Here is a 15,036-nt window from a genome sequence, read left to right as displayed (position 1 = left end):
TGTTCAAAACCTCAAACATGTTGAAGTTTCTGCTCAGTGGATACTTTTTGAGACAATCAAGAAAAACCATGCATAACGTTTTGATTACGAAACACAAATTCATCGATAGCACTCTGTATTTCCAAAAATCAGTCAACTGACTGGTTGTTGGGAATCACCTACACTTCTTGATTTCTTCTCAAAGACAGCAATTCAGACGGAACAATTTCACAGGGTGTTTAGTACCGGCACAATCATTAATCCAAGTGAGCTTTTGATAATAATTTGGTAGGTTATTTTTGGAACAAATGCAAACCATCCTGCTAGTATATGCCAACATTTTTCCCATTTTGGTCATGATTGGTTGAAAGCCCTTCAAAATGGGTCCAATCCATGTAAACCTTAACCCTAACTCCCTACTTAGTTTTTCTAAGTAGAAGACCATGTCCGTCAAAATCCATCACTCACTCTGCTTCACATAATGCTTCTGGACCAAATCCATTGAGTTCCACCACTGGTGGTGGTGGATTTTGATGGACTTACTTGGTACACATGGCTTATCTGCCCAAATCCCACAAAATGGGGGTGGATTTTGATGGAGTTGGTAAGGTTAGGGCTAAGGCATCAATTCTATTTAAGCTTGTTTAAGTATAGAATGCCGTATACACTTGTGTTGCTAGTTTGACAAGTCCGATAGTTATGCTCTAATTGAACACTCGATAAGCAACTTTCCGAGGCAAGATTTTCTTTAACCTGCTGGAAACAGTTACGGTTACAGAGGGAAAGACTGCCGCACCAACCTGCACATATTGCCAACAGGTGATATCGTCTACTTCATGGCAGCCGTGGTCATCCTGCACAACGTGCAAGAGAACACCCAGAGACACTACATGGGCCACAATGACGACGTCAAGTGGTAAGTTGGACAGAAGCAGATTGCAGCAATATTGCGTGAGTGGATCGTGTTTGCTCGTACCCACCTCCTTATCGAAGGTCTTTGGTGAGCTCTTGGTTTTTGAGCTCTCGATGGCTGATTCTGTTTACTCGGTGATCAGGGTCAACCCACGGGCACAGAATGTACGTACTTTGGTAATGACAAGTGACCTACATGTACATGTATCCACCGTGCTTTGCGACGGCTGCTTTTCCTTCACAGGAATTAGTGAAAGTCAAATGAACATCTGATCCCTTAAATTTTCATTAAAAGGCCATTTCTCCGTGAAAGGAATTTTAAGTGATGTTTCACGAACATTTGGGGTCTATATAGGACTAATCCTGTAAAGGTATTTTCACGTTTTTTTAATGACCCTGGCCACTGAGGATTATCATTGGTTATAAGTTATGTATATCTATCTCCATGGGTAAACAAAAGGACTTTCTTAAGGGTGTTTTCACAGACTCCTAATCTGGCTTAATATGGTGAAAAATCCGTGAAAATTTAGTTAACTGTAATTTCAAGGGAAAATCACTCTTAACAAATTTTTAAGGGATAAAGATGTTCATAGTACTGTATCCCTTATGCACTGGCTCGCATGTGTAGGCCAAGCAGCACCATGTCTGTGTGGAGTGCTGTGGCCTCTTGGTTGAGGGCATTGGATTCGTGGTCTGCGGGTAAAGCTCTAGGTTGTGGGTTCGAGTCCAGCCTGGGGCCATTGTGCGTGTGTCCTTGTGCAAGGCACTTTGTCACTCATTGCTTCTGTCCACCCAGGAGTAAATGGGTACCTGTGACAGTAGAGATCGTTAGTGTGGTTGATTTAAGTTGCTTTGCGCCTATAACAGGCAGCATTGAGCTGTATACTCCCCAAGGAACTGAGATGGTAGGAATGTTTCATGGGCTTAATGAGCAGGGGTAATAATGATGTAGTGCATTGAGCACCAGTCCTGATGGATATGTGCACTTTATAAATACGATTATACGTGTAATGGTACCATTAAGGAGACACGTTATTATGCACGATGGGAGACATCGGTCATGAGGGAGACATTTTCATGTCTCCCTAATGTCACAGCCCCCATTTAAAGGCACAATTTTTTTTTGTCGCAATTAGGTTATATTTGTTGCTCGTGGTCTAATTACATGTAGTTAATATACCGAAATTCGTGGAAAAAGGACAATGGAATATTGGGCACATTTAAGTTTGAAAAATGTTGTGCACAAGTGTATGGGGATGTCTCCCAAATGTCCAATCCAGGGTAATTATTATTATTATGTCAGATCCCGTAAACCAGTACTTGTATTAGATTATTTAGACTTGACAGTTTGTCCTCAGACTGACTTATAACATTAGCTGACCATATGCAGCCATGCCACAAAAGAAATCTCCATGGAAATAAGTAAACTTAACTGTGTCTCTTAAAAGAGATCGTAAAATTATGCCTATTTAATGAAAGATGTATAAATAGCGTAGTACCTGTATTATGCCAGCCTAACACTATTCTGTTTGTTGTTTTTTGTTTACAGTATTGCCATTCATCCAAACACTGTGACCATAGCATCTGGACAGGTTGCTGGCCATGATAAGGACGAAGGCAAAGTAAGTCACTAAGCCAGCACATGTACTATATTTCACCGATTCCAATTTAAAATAGAGCAAATTGTTAGCAATGGCCAATTTTCTGGCTCATTTTGCAGCGGGGAGCGACAATCGAACCGAGACCATGTGGCTGGGCACGAAGGACAAAGGCAATTGACCATTATCATATTGCAGCCATTTTGAATTTTTCCCATTCAAATCAACTTAACCAAAGCGAGGCTGGAAGAAAAATAGTCTGGTTCCTTTTTGAAAAAAATCATTGTCATTCAGTACTGTTATTGGACACAGCAAACATGACTGAAATGGTGGCAACGTGATAAAGGTCAATATGGGGCAGGTATTTTGCCCATTCCCGTCCAAAAAGGCAGGGAGTGAAGAATTAGCAAAAATGACGTCACGCTTTGTTTACTTGTGCGCTTTTCTATGGGAGCCAGATGGGGATGAGATCCACCTAGCTCCCATCGGATATGCACATGTAAGCAAAGTGGTGTGACGTCATTATGATTCAAGCCTATTCTTAACAATAATAATAATACTACTACTAATAATAATAATCTTATATAGCGCCAAATCCTTCAAAACGACGTTCAAGGCACTTAACATTCATTAAAAATAAAAATGAAAATAAATTAAAAACATGAAGAACCTTTCTAATCTACATATTGTTACAAAAATATTATTAATAATAAAGTAATATCAATACAATTACATTAACACTAAAACCTAAGAGCAAAAGTAATCAAGCAAAAGATACATATACCACAAAGTAAAAAATATGGCATATGAGACACCTACACATTAAATATAAATATTTGTAATGAATGATAAAAATACAATAAAAATTTAAGAATGTGACAAGTATACAATAACAAGACCATAATGGGGCAGACAAAAACCAACCAAAACTGATACAAAAGGAAGACCTATCAACAGACCCACAAGTAAAAGACAGATGACAGCCCGGGAACAAAATATGGTTCTATTATTCTTCTATTTAACCCATTAGCACCTGTACTACATGTACAGTGTATTTTTTACAAAGTATTTATTCACTGAAAAATCAATAAAACCATAAAGTGCCTTAGCGGTTTCGGGCGCTACAGTGAGTAATAGATGGGGCTGTTTCGGGCGCTACAGTGACTAAAGTTTGAACTAATACCAAAAGGTGGAGAAAGATACTTTGTGAATGTCATATAAAATATTGCTTGGCCATTCTGGAATTGTTTGGAATGAGCACGCTGGGTGAGACCCTTACCAAAACCTCTACATTGCACAATTTCCTCTTAAATTTTTAGCCATTGTAAACGATATGTTTTCATCGCGAAGCGTGCATAATTGTGCATTCTTCCTCGGCCACCAAAGGCAACAAGCTTGGTTCCGAAACAGATATTAAAAAATTCTTGTCATTTTCTGAAAACCGCTTACGCGTATAAATTTGCCCTGACTTGACTGATGTCTTGAATCGAGGTCAACCACAGTAAATTGCTTCGAAGGTTTCTGTGCTGTCTTCATCAGGCATAACAGATTCAGCCTTCATAAAAAAACCTGACGGAACAATAGATCTTCCCTTGCGTTTATGGACAGGCATTTCCTCTCATCCTTTTTTTGGTCATCATGAATGCAGTTTTATTATTGATTTATCTATTGCGCATGCTATTCTGAGCTGAGTTTCATTAAACGGTGTACATGGAGGCTAATGGGAATTTATGCACATCCTGTTTCAATCCGAGTGTTATAGCTCAGTCTGATTCAATCCAATTTATAAAAAGAAAAAAATCTTGAAGTTAAATTTTTGTTAAAAAAACAGATACAGTGAAATCTCGATTGGTCAAATCTCAAGGGAATGAATAGAAAATTTGAGATATCCAAAGATTGAGTTACATAAAGTTCCCAATTTTTCCTAATGTTTCATGTCTAATGTACATGAATGGCTTTCACCGTATCTCGCTTGCCTTACACGAAATTTGGCTCACTTTCCTTCCTTTTACTGATTTTAGTGATGTGATTTTCAATCACAAATAATCATTTCTTTTTACCTAAACGTGTCTGCGCTTATGATAGATATAACAATAAACCACTCAAACTGCGCATTAACTTGATGGAGCAAATCTTTATTTCGTGTCGTTTGTCGAGTCTCTAGTGACCGTGCGATATCGACTTAACCGAGTTTCCGATCCGAAATTTCGAGTTAGCATGGACATAACATGATTTGCTATTATTTCGACAGGGAAAAGTTCTTCCTTGATGACTGGGTTTTCAAGTTACCGGTTTTGACTTATCAAGATTTCACTGTATAATATTCTGTTTGTGCTATGTATCACATCTTAATGTTAATATGTCAAGCAATGCAAATTCCCTTTTACATGTACAAATAGCTCAAAACAAAAACTCTTTGATTATTCTGAATATCTTACTTTTTTTTTTTACGTAGCTTTTTTGTCTGTAAGATGAAAAGGAGACTGCGGCTAACATTAAAATACATTTATTCACTTTACAAGGCGAGTTTTTCAATTACATATAAAAGAAAACAAAATAGTCTCCAGCTTTAAACCTGACATAGCCTCAAATCTTATATCAATTTGTTCATCCGAATTGTTACACATCATTGAATTGCTAACGTAAATTTACTTTGAATATAAACCACTTGACTGCAAACCTGAGATGTGACGCATGGAAATATTGACCAGGAGTTGCCGGTGCTGAACCGGCCATCAATCAGTGTCGAGGTTAATGGTGCCTTGCGAAGAACTGGCTTGAGCATATTTAATGGATTGACCGGATTGACCGTAGTAGCCGTTGATTATGCGGATCCGCGCTGATGTAAATACATTTGTAGGTGGGAAGATGGGTAGACACATGATAAAATATTTGGCCTTGCTAAGTTGATCCTCGAGCAAAACTCTAAGTTGCTTACAAAAACAATTTGTCTTGCAACTGGGACATTGTTTGCTCAAGATTAAACAATAAGCAGTCAGCTGTTGTGTAAATAGATTGATTTGTAAGCCCCAAAAGTGTTTACCCATGCAGGTATGGGACATCATTGAAGTAGGCCAAATCACTTGGCTGTACGCCTGACAATCACACGCAGGCCTGTAGGAAGCTCAAAATCATTGGTCAGGCTTATGTCAGAGGCAGGGAGCTTGATCAAAAGACATGCGAGTGCGTAGCGCAAAGCCTTTACGGCGTGGGGTTCGGGGCCCGCTTGAGGGCCCCGAAAATGTTTGGATTCTAGACGCTCTGTTATGCAATCTTAGGCAATTTCTGCCCATTTTAACCACAATAAATTTATTGTTCGTAATTTGTACTAGACATATTTGGAGCTCTGCACAACTGCAAGGTTAACATGTATGTCACATGGTGAACTTTACATTTATGCTCTAAATAAATTATTCTAAAGACACAAATTTGACAGAATACAGTTAGCACCACAAACGAAGCACATTGGGAGGCAAGACATACTTGGCAAAACAAGATTGAAAAAGTGTGGGGAGGGGTCACAATTCAATAATACCAAAATAAAGAGTCAATCCTCGGTCAACTGGGTTAAAAAATAATAAGACCCTTTCATGTAGATCATTGCTTCAAATTTACTGTCTGATTGATCAGCATCCCCTTCAGGGCACACATCTCTGCCAAGTAGCTCCAAGATTGGAGCTTTATTACTCGCACTTAAATTTTTCTTCTGCACAAACTTCCCTCTGCTTCACATGCACCTTAAACTTCACCTCAGCGTTAACATCCAGAAGTGGACTTTGCTGAGTACCCATGTAGATGTAGATGTCCCCACGCAATGCAAGACCCTGTCTACATAAAAAAGGCCTATTTTTATTGGTACATCTATAGCCGTACCTGCCCTACCACTTCCTATGGCCATGCACACATGTAGATGGGAACCCGGCTTCAGCCACCTCCATTTGTGTAATTTCAAGCTGAAGCCAAGTAATTCGGGCACATCCTAAAAACAGATACATTGTGTACAAGGAGAAAAAAAGAAAGACATTTGTGAGGCGTCCTGGTAAAATGAGACGGAACTGGGCAGAAGTTGAAATGAGGGTTTGCAACTACTAGGAAAAAGAATCCAGTTCTCCTTACAATACTGCTTGTTGCACTTCAATCGGACATTCCGTTGACAAGTTATGGCTGTTTATAAGTTTGCATTTATCGACATGTCCACAAAGTAAGATACTGAGAAAAAGGCCTTTTAAGTTTTGACTGTGTTGAAGTCGTGAAAATGAAAATTGCCAATTTTTCCGTTTAAAAAAACCACACTTTTATTCCACTGTTTTAGTACTGTTTTTTTTTTTTAAATATGTGTAGTAGACATATCAAAGATTACAAATATCAGTAAATCTAAAACTGGAAGAAAGAAAAGATTACCCCTATTCTGTTTTTTGTTTTCTTCCGTTTTGTCCACTTAGGCCTGTGCCCAGTTCCGTCTCATTTTGGTAAAATTTTCTCACATTTGTCACATGGTACAACCGTAAACCGACTGCTTAATATGAGAAGAAGTGTGTTTTAGGAGATTTTCTATGACACATTCATGACAAGACGGGCACTGTGTAACAGATATCAGAACAGCTTGACTCAGTTGACTGCAGATTAATTTTGAACAGATGGATAAACACATTATGTAGATCATGAAACAGGTGTAATTGCTGTTATGGATGGTTGATTGGTTCTTTGCAGCCTCATGTGCGTATCTGGGACTCCGTCAACCTGAACACGTTGCATGTCCTGGGACTGGGATTCTTTGACAGAGCTGTGTGCTGCGTAGGATTCTCCAAATGTGTAAGTGTCTTCTTTTTCTCCATCTATCTCAGTTGTTATTTTAGAAGAACTGAGGGTTGCAGGCCAGTAAATCGGTCCGGAATTGCCTACGCCGGCCAAATCACGATTTGCATGCCCTCAAATTCTCCGGTATTGGAGCATTTTGAAGGCAGTGAACTTGATGATTTGTAAAAAAAAAAAAAAGTTGTGCATAGAAGCCGTGCATAGGATTGCAAGCTCGTATTTCTGTGAAATGTGGATGAAATTAGGCCCTAAAATGGCTCTATTTTGCTATGGTGGGTAGGCGTCCATTTTCAAAATGGCGATGTGCTTCGGGACTGCTTTTAGGGGTGATCATCTTCGGATGGAATTTTCTCCCAAAAGTCTTTGGTTAACCCCCAGATAATTGAACAAAAAATTGAAAGATGATGAAATATTTGATGCATGTCCTGAACACCTCAGAGAGTTGTGAGTATTTTTAATAGTTTTTCGGAAGTGCGCATACTCACCGCTAAGGTCTATGGCAGTCGATTTACTGGTCTGGACCCTGAGGGGAGAGAATGTAAAATTTCACCATAGCAAAAACATGACACGAGATTTAAGTCAAATATGCAGTGCTGTGTTGGTTTTTAGCTTATTGTTTAAAGGCATATAGGATCATTTGCATTTATCCCAAAGGTAATCTACCGAGTTATTATCAAAAAAGCTTTCTTGGATTAAAGATCCTACTGGTACTAATCACCCTGTGAAATTATGCCATCTGGCTTGCTGTCATTTAGAAGAAATCATGAAATGTAGGTGGTTGCCAACAATCAGTCGATTGATTGTTTTTGGAAATATGGACTGCTATAGACGAAATCGTGTTTTGTGATCAAAAGGTTGGGCATGGTTTTTCACTATTATCTCAAAAAGTGTGATATCCACTGAGCTGAATCTTCAGCAGGTTAATTAGGTTTTGAAAATTTGTTGGATTTTGAGTAGTGTTATTATTGGAAATGAACAAAATGCAAGAAATGCAAATGATCCTATATGCTTTTAAGGAAATGCACAATTCTTTGTACAGGTCTTGAATTTTCATTGTAGAGTACCACCAACTTCAGGCAAAAACAATATTACATGGAGACATAGAAGGGAAATCTAGGGAAACAGGAAGGGTTGTGGTAAACATGCTACTAGGAGAACATGAAATCATAAAATTTAAAAATGGGATTTTGTTTACATTGCTGTATGAAGCTAATTATGTCTTTTGAATTGGTTTGGGAATTTCATTGTCTAGGGTTGGCAGGGGATCCACTGTCTTACTTTTGTTGGACCTAAGCTGAAGTACTTCATGTTTTTACATTCTTGTGTAGGACAAAGGCGTCCAGCTGCTGGCTATTGATGACTCTAATGACCATGTCTTGTCAGTCTGGAACTGGGAAAAGGAGAAGAAACTGGCTGATTCCAAGGTAAAAGCGCATTCATACTCAACAGGAATGGGAATGAGAATGTGAAACAAGAGTAGCATCACAAATTATCAGGGGTGTGAAATCTCAGCTTTAAAGCTGATTTCAGCTTTTTTTGTTTTGGATTTCAGCTTTTTCCCTCACTTGCTGTGTACAAAAGTATAGGAGATTTCCAAAGTTCAGCCTTTTTTAAAAACCTTTTTCAGCTGTTTTCAGCTGTTTTTATTAGCGGTCACTCACACCCCTGAATTATACAATCCCCGTCATCTGATTGATGGTTCGTTGATCACATGTCATTGAATTATTCATCCAACTCATTGCGGGGCCGCACGGCGAAAAAAGAAGTACCATTTCATTTGGTTACAGATGAAATGTTCCAATCCACTCGGCTTTGCCCTGTAGAATGGAAAATTCCGTCTGTCAATTTAAGGAATGATTCCTACCATTGCACTCATAAACATTCATTATTTGTTTAACACATGCGACAAAATATGCCAGAGTTGGAAATAGGTTCAAGCTTTTTGTTAATTGGCGGAACAAATATTTGATGTGATGTCACATTTGCAATCATGTTTTGTATCCTGCTGAGTCGGAACTAACATTTAGGCAAAGTCACTCATTCAGTATTCTTCCAGACACCAGTGCAATATTTTGAAATGTTAAGATTGATAAATAGAATTATGAATATTCATCTACGGTATCTATCTATTGTGGTCTGTCCATAGGCAGGTTCTTCACATGGTGAAAGAATAATTGTACGTGACTTCCTACAAAATTCCATTCAACTTGAAATATCATTTGTGTAAAATCATCAAAGTTGTCGTTATCTCCAAACATCACAGATTTTAATTAATATTCATTAATGATTCATATTCACAGAATTTCCGATTGTACTGAGTTTTTGCTTTGTTGTCTTTGCTCCAGTCTTCCGGGGACCCGGTTGTGGCGGCGGAGTTCCACCCCCTGATAGAAAATCAAATGGTTAGCTGTGGTAAGGGCCATTTACTCTTCTGGACGCTAGATAACAACAAGGTGGTCAAGAAAGCTGGCATCTTTGAGGTGAGTTTTAGTCAGAAGTTTTGAAGATGATATTCGCTGACGAAGTTGTGACGTCACTCCGAGGTCAACTCAGTGCAACCATGGTGACCGGTTCACGCCCACTGCAGTGGCCCAATGTGCTGACCGTATTTTTGCTGCGGCCATTGCTGTGGCCAGTGCAACCATGGTTACTGCTTCATATGCACTGCAGTGGCTGCTGTAAATCAAAGTTTTATAATTGGCTTGAAAATCTCCTCTGGGAAGCAAAAATAAGCACAACTGTGGTTTTAACTGGTGTGGTGACAATCGTTTGCAAAACACTTTACCCGTTTCAGGTACACATTTGTGAAATTGTTCTATAAAAATAAAATGTAAATTTGCTGTCTGTTATTGTGTGTATTAAAAGTATGTGAAATTTGTCCTTAAAGCCGGCCTCAGGTTGACCTTGCGACGATACATATCAGTCGGCGACTGACGTTTTAGGATCAAGCTGTGCCTGAGCTACGACCGACCGTCGGGAACAACTCAGTCGCCGATTTTTTTTTGCGACCTGAGTGTAACTGCGACGATATTAAGATGATCCGCATCAGCTGGCGCTAAAAAAAATCAACAGTCGCAAGAGTAGAAATATTTCAACTTCTGTGACGTCTTCCGCGACAATCACACGATTTCTCAGTTTTGTGACCTAAGCATAATTTTTGTGCTTGATGCCAACGGTTCCGTCTTGGCGCAAGCTTATAGCTCCATGGCGCAAGCAAATCATGGGTCAACCTGAGGCCGGCTTAAGGAATGTGTGTGAACCATTGACAAGGAAGTGAGCCTGGCTTGAGGTAAAGGTGACGTCACACTTTTTCAGCCTTCCGTATTTGTTAGCTGTCTGGCATAAAATGCGTGTGATGGAAGCATTTTGAGAACTTAGATGCCAAGATATTTTATTCTTCAAAGGCCATTTTAGATGGAGGGCTCACAGCTCATTTGTAGCCCTTTTTAAGATTGAAAAATCTGAATTGTTAGAAACTGAGTCTCCAAAGCCCAAAAAATTTGGGGTTTTATAAAAAGGAAGTTTCTTGACTACATATTTGTTCATAAAAATAAGACAAAAATTCAAGCTTGCTGCACATTCAGAGAGGTTTGGTTTCAACTGAAAAGCAGAGATTTTTTTTTTTTTACTTTATGTACACAGTGGGTTAATTGTTTTTCACTAATCTCTCGTCTGAATCCCATAAAATTTGCGAATGGAAGATGTGACCTGCTGGACTTGACTTGAATTGCCTGATAAAAACTGTAAAATACTCTTGTGGTAAATATTTCCACAATTGTCTATATTTCCATGATTGTCTACTACTTATTGTTATTCCTTACTTGTACATGTATGTGTCTATTCTGAGTCAATTTCACTTTTGACTGTTACTGTTCTATGCTTTGATCTTTCAAAAAAAATGTGCTTTGTGGACTACAGAAGGTACGTCTTTATTGTGAAGTAGTTGCTTAATATTGCTTGTTTATACCAGCATGCAGCCCCTCCAATGTTTACCTGTCATGCACTGTTCATTAACGCACCCCTGCATGGGCCTATTGAAAATTGTGGAGTATAGACGTTGGGTTTTTCTGTAATATTGTTTTTTATTAATTTCCATCGTATATTGCTGATGGCACAGTACCAATGATATGAGTCCAAGTGCTTTTCTAGATCTTTGAAAGCCAAACTTTATTGTGCTGGTAATGACAAATTCCCTCTGTCTCCATGTAAATATTTGCAAAAAGAATTGACAGTTTTCGCTCAGCGGCAAAACCAATTTAAGAGACTTTGATTGAGAATTATTTTGAAAAGTAGATTTACACTGCTATTCCCCAGTATGTTTCTTTCCCAAGCTATATTCCTTCTTGTTTTAATCTGTTCGAAATCTTACTGGCTGTTACAGAAAATGCCTGCAATGTGTTGATCTTGTGGTAATGGAGATTGGCTTTGGTCAAAGTTCTTTTGGTACTCTTCCAGTGAACACTCTTCCAATGTTTCTTATTTGCGCATATATCACCATCTGCCACTACATCGGTTTCTCGTTGACTTGAAAATATCTGTGAAATCCTCCTTCGTGCTCAAATCAGATACTGAAATGGTGTCCATAAATCAGATGTCATTTCTTTGTGCTTTTAAAAACTAAAATTACCTGGGAATTTTCAGTCTTATAGGTTGAAGAAATATTAAGAAGACATCCCAATTTGTATGTCATGAATGAATGTCCAAAGAAAAAATTACTGGGCAAGAAAAAGATACGAGCACTAAACATTTGTTTAATGAGTGAATTGTTTCCTAACATTGGCAGTGAATGTTTTTATCAACTTCAGTTTTTCATATTTAGGAAGTCCAGTGTAAAAATGAGTTAGGTTTATGATTTGGAATGGGATAATAAACATTAGCTGTGAAGTGTCAAAATTGTGACAAGGGAGCTATTGTAAATTTCTCACAACTTAACCATACGTCTTCCAGTCTCATATATGACATTGTGTCTTGTTTTGTTTTTAAATGATTGCCTCATCTTTTCACAGAAACATGACAAGCCCAAGTTTGTGTTGTGCTTTACATTTGCTGGCAATGGCGATCTGCTCACCGGTGATTCCAACGGCAACATCTTCATTTGGGCCAAAGGTAAGCAAGGGTCATTAAGTGGAGGATCCAGGAATTTTTTAAAGGGAAATGGCTGAGGTGTCAAATTCCATTTAAAGGTATAGTCCATCATTTGTAATGTATGCATTTTGTTCGTTTGAAGCAACAAACGTGCTAAAAGTCTAAAGAAGGGTACTGAACGACTCACCTGATGAAGTTTCAGCTCAGCTTCAGGTGTATATTTCAACAAAAACAACATTCTAGGATCTCGATTTCAAATCAAAAGTTGCTGAATCATGTTTTGAATTGGGCCTGAATTCAGCATCCGAGACACTTTCTCACTGAGCCGATGGCAGCTACGCGATGTCGAGCACTGATCCGACGAATTCTAGCAATCGCGCGCGCGCGTGTGTCAGTGGTCGATTTAGAAAAAAAAAATCACATGCACTGGTGCATGTAGACTAAAAAAGTTACATGCACAAAATAAATTTTACATGCACAAAAAAGTGTGCACACAAGTCATAACCCAAAAGAGCGATAGGTATTTGTTGTTGTAAAATATGTGTATTCCTACAAATTTTAAAATGTTAGTGCTGTTAAGGGTGTTGTTTTGTTTTGCAAATAAAATGTGTTTCTGTAGTAATAATTGGCATTCGCATTCGCTGTATGTTTATTTCATCAATAGATTAATCTCTGACAAACTTCAAAATGTTATTTTCCTTTGATGTGCATGTGGTCATGATTGGGCCCAACATTGCAACCGCGATCGCGAGAAGCCGAAGCCGAAGTAGTAGGCCTAATATCAGGTTCCGCCGTGTCATTGCCACCACTTGCAGTCGAATCCGATGGGGCAGAATCAGATGTAATCACGTCAGTGTCTTTCTCCGTGCTTTTTTTGCCCCAAAATGACAAGATGGTATTTTTTGGAGCGGCGACTTGTTTCCTTTTTGGAGGCATATTTGCTGGCCGCGGCACACATGCACGCAAACAATGTATGAAAACTTTCAACCAGTCACAATATCGCACGAGGTTTGCCGATATCACTGCAGTATATACTGCATAGCATACACACGCAGCGATCGCCCAGAGAGGGGTATACCTAATTGCTCAAAAGCGACACCCCCTAGTCTTTTTTCCAGTCGTGTTGCATGCGCCGCGCTGTGTGGTTCAGATGGTGAATTGCATGAAGCCGGAACGTACACGAAGAAAGCGTTTAGAAAACGGCTACACTCCACAGGCCAGCTTTTTATCGCTATAGTACACGTCATGCAGCGCTGCTGAGTGCTAAATCATATGTACATGTACGTTAACCACAGGCTGTGTGTCGCTCGTTGCGTGAAATCGCGTGCGCGTGCATGTGACAAGTTGTTCAACGTGGGTAAATATACGAGGTATGTTTTTAGGCCTAAAAAAAAGTACGTGCACGGCGTGCACGTAGTATCAGAGGTTTACATGCACAGAGGAAAAAGTACATGCACCTGTGCATGCGTGCACCCGTCTAAATCGAACACTGGCGTGTGTCGTGCCAACGCTTGCACCAGCTTCGCCGAATATAAAAAGGAACTACTAACAGAAATTTAAAAGGCCTTCTTTCGTTGATTTCTTCGAAATGACAGCTTGCCAGAAAGAATAATTTCACAGGGAGTTTAGTCCCCTTACTATCTTTCAACCACTTGAGTATGCTTTTCAACAATAATTACGTCAGTTACTTTTTGGATAGCTGCAAATGATGGACTGTAGTTTTAAGTGAAGGATCCAGGAATTTTCCGAAGGGAGTTGCTGTGGTGTCGAATTCCATTTCAGGTGGGATGGCTGAGGTGTCGTGACATTAAGTGATCAAAGACGTCAACTTCGTCAAGCAATGAACCAAGATTTGGAATTGAATGATATTATTTCAGAAAAGTAAACTTGAGATTTGGCAGCCATTCCAACCAAATCTTACTGCAAAATCTGCCCTTGGACATTGGGACATTTAAAGTTTGGTAATTATTTGATAATTTGCATTTCTTACTTGGGTTTGTTGAAAAGAGGATTTCTACTTTCAAATGTAGCCCTGAAATTGAACAAATCATGCGTGATTAACCCTAACCCCTAAGCTCTTTTGGCTAGAAACCATCCTCAATCCTGCAGAATTCTCCAGTTGCCACAATGTAAGAATTGGATTCAGCCACAATCCTCTAAAATCACCATCTGACATGTTCATCGGAGTCTACAGAATGACCCATTTGTTAAATCTGGTCTCATTTCGCTTGATGTCCATTCCAGGCAGTAACCGCATCAGCCAGGCCATCAAGGCTCACGAGGGGCAAATCTTCTCCCTTGTCATGCTTCAGGACGGAAGGTTCCTGTCTGGTGGGGGTAAGGACAGGAAAGTCCACATCTTTGATACTTCCTACGATGTGACTGTCACGCTAGTGGTAAGATGTGAACAATCTACCTTTTGATTTGTTTATGGTGGCATCTCATAAAATTACGAGGAGTAATTCAGTTGGCCTTTCAGACGAGATATTGCGCAGATGAGACCTGTATTTTTGAGGAATAGTTTCATTTCAGCATACAGATTTCTCCAAACAGTGAGATCCCAACCAATAATCAAACGTACATATTCTCTGACTGCTCTGTGTGGTTTCGCGGTATTAATAAGCCAGTTCGGTATTCCAATTGCACA

General features: G+C 39.2%; 1 protein-coding gene across 5 annotated transcripts in view; it reads left to right on the top strand.

Annotated features, from left to right (window-relative positions):
• LOC119740276 (77 kDa echinoderm microtubule-associated protein-like) overlaps nucleotides 1-15,036 on the top strand; it is a 74,254-nt gene that overhangs the window by 43,478 nt on the left and 15,740 nt on the right. For 4 of the 5 annotated variants that reach the window (XM_038215539.1, XM_038215538.1, XM_038215536.1 and 1 more), the window contains 8 exons: nucleotides 746-895; nucleotides 2,441-2,513; nucleotides 7,200-7,301; nucleotides 8,633-8,728; nucleotides 9,650-9,784; nucleotides 11,223-11,225; nucleotides 12,311-12,410; nucleotides 14,634-14,785. In XM_038215539.1, coding sequence (XP_038071467.1) covers nucleotides 746-895; nucleotides 2,441-2,513; nucleotides 7,200-7,301; nucleotides 8,633-8,728; nucleotides 9,650-9,784; nucleotides 11,223-11,225; nucleotides 12,311-12,410; nucleotides 14,634-14,785 — 811 coding nt within the window. The remainder of the gene's footprint in view (nucleotides 1-745; nucleotides 896-2,440; nucleotides 2,514-7,199; nucleotides 7,302-8,632; nucleotides 8,729-9,649; nucleotides 9,785-11,222; nucleotides 11,226-12,310; nucleotides 12,411-14,633; nucleotides 14,786-15,036) is intronic. The other variant, XM_038215537.1, reaches the window with a different exon arrangement.

Source organism: Patiria miniata, unplaced genomic scaffold (assembly GCF_015706575.1).
Source record: "Patiria miniata isolate m_02_andy unplaced genomic scaffold, ASM1570657v1 HiC_scaffold_5, whole genome shotgun sequence".
NCBI lineage: Eukaryota > Metazoa > Echinodermata > Asteroidea > Valvatida > Asterinidae > Patiria > Patiria miniata.
Note: the sequence above shows the minus strand (reverse complement) of the source record. Positions and strands in the feature narration are given on the sequence as shown.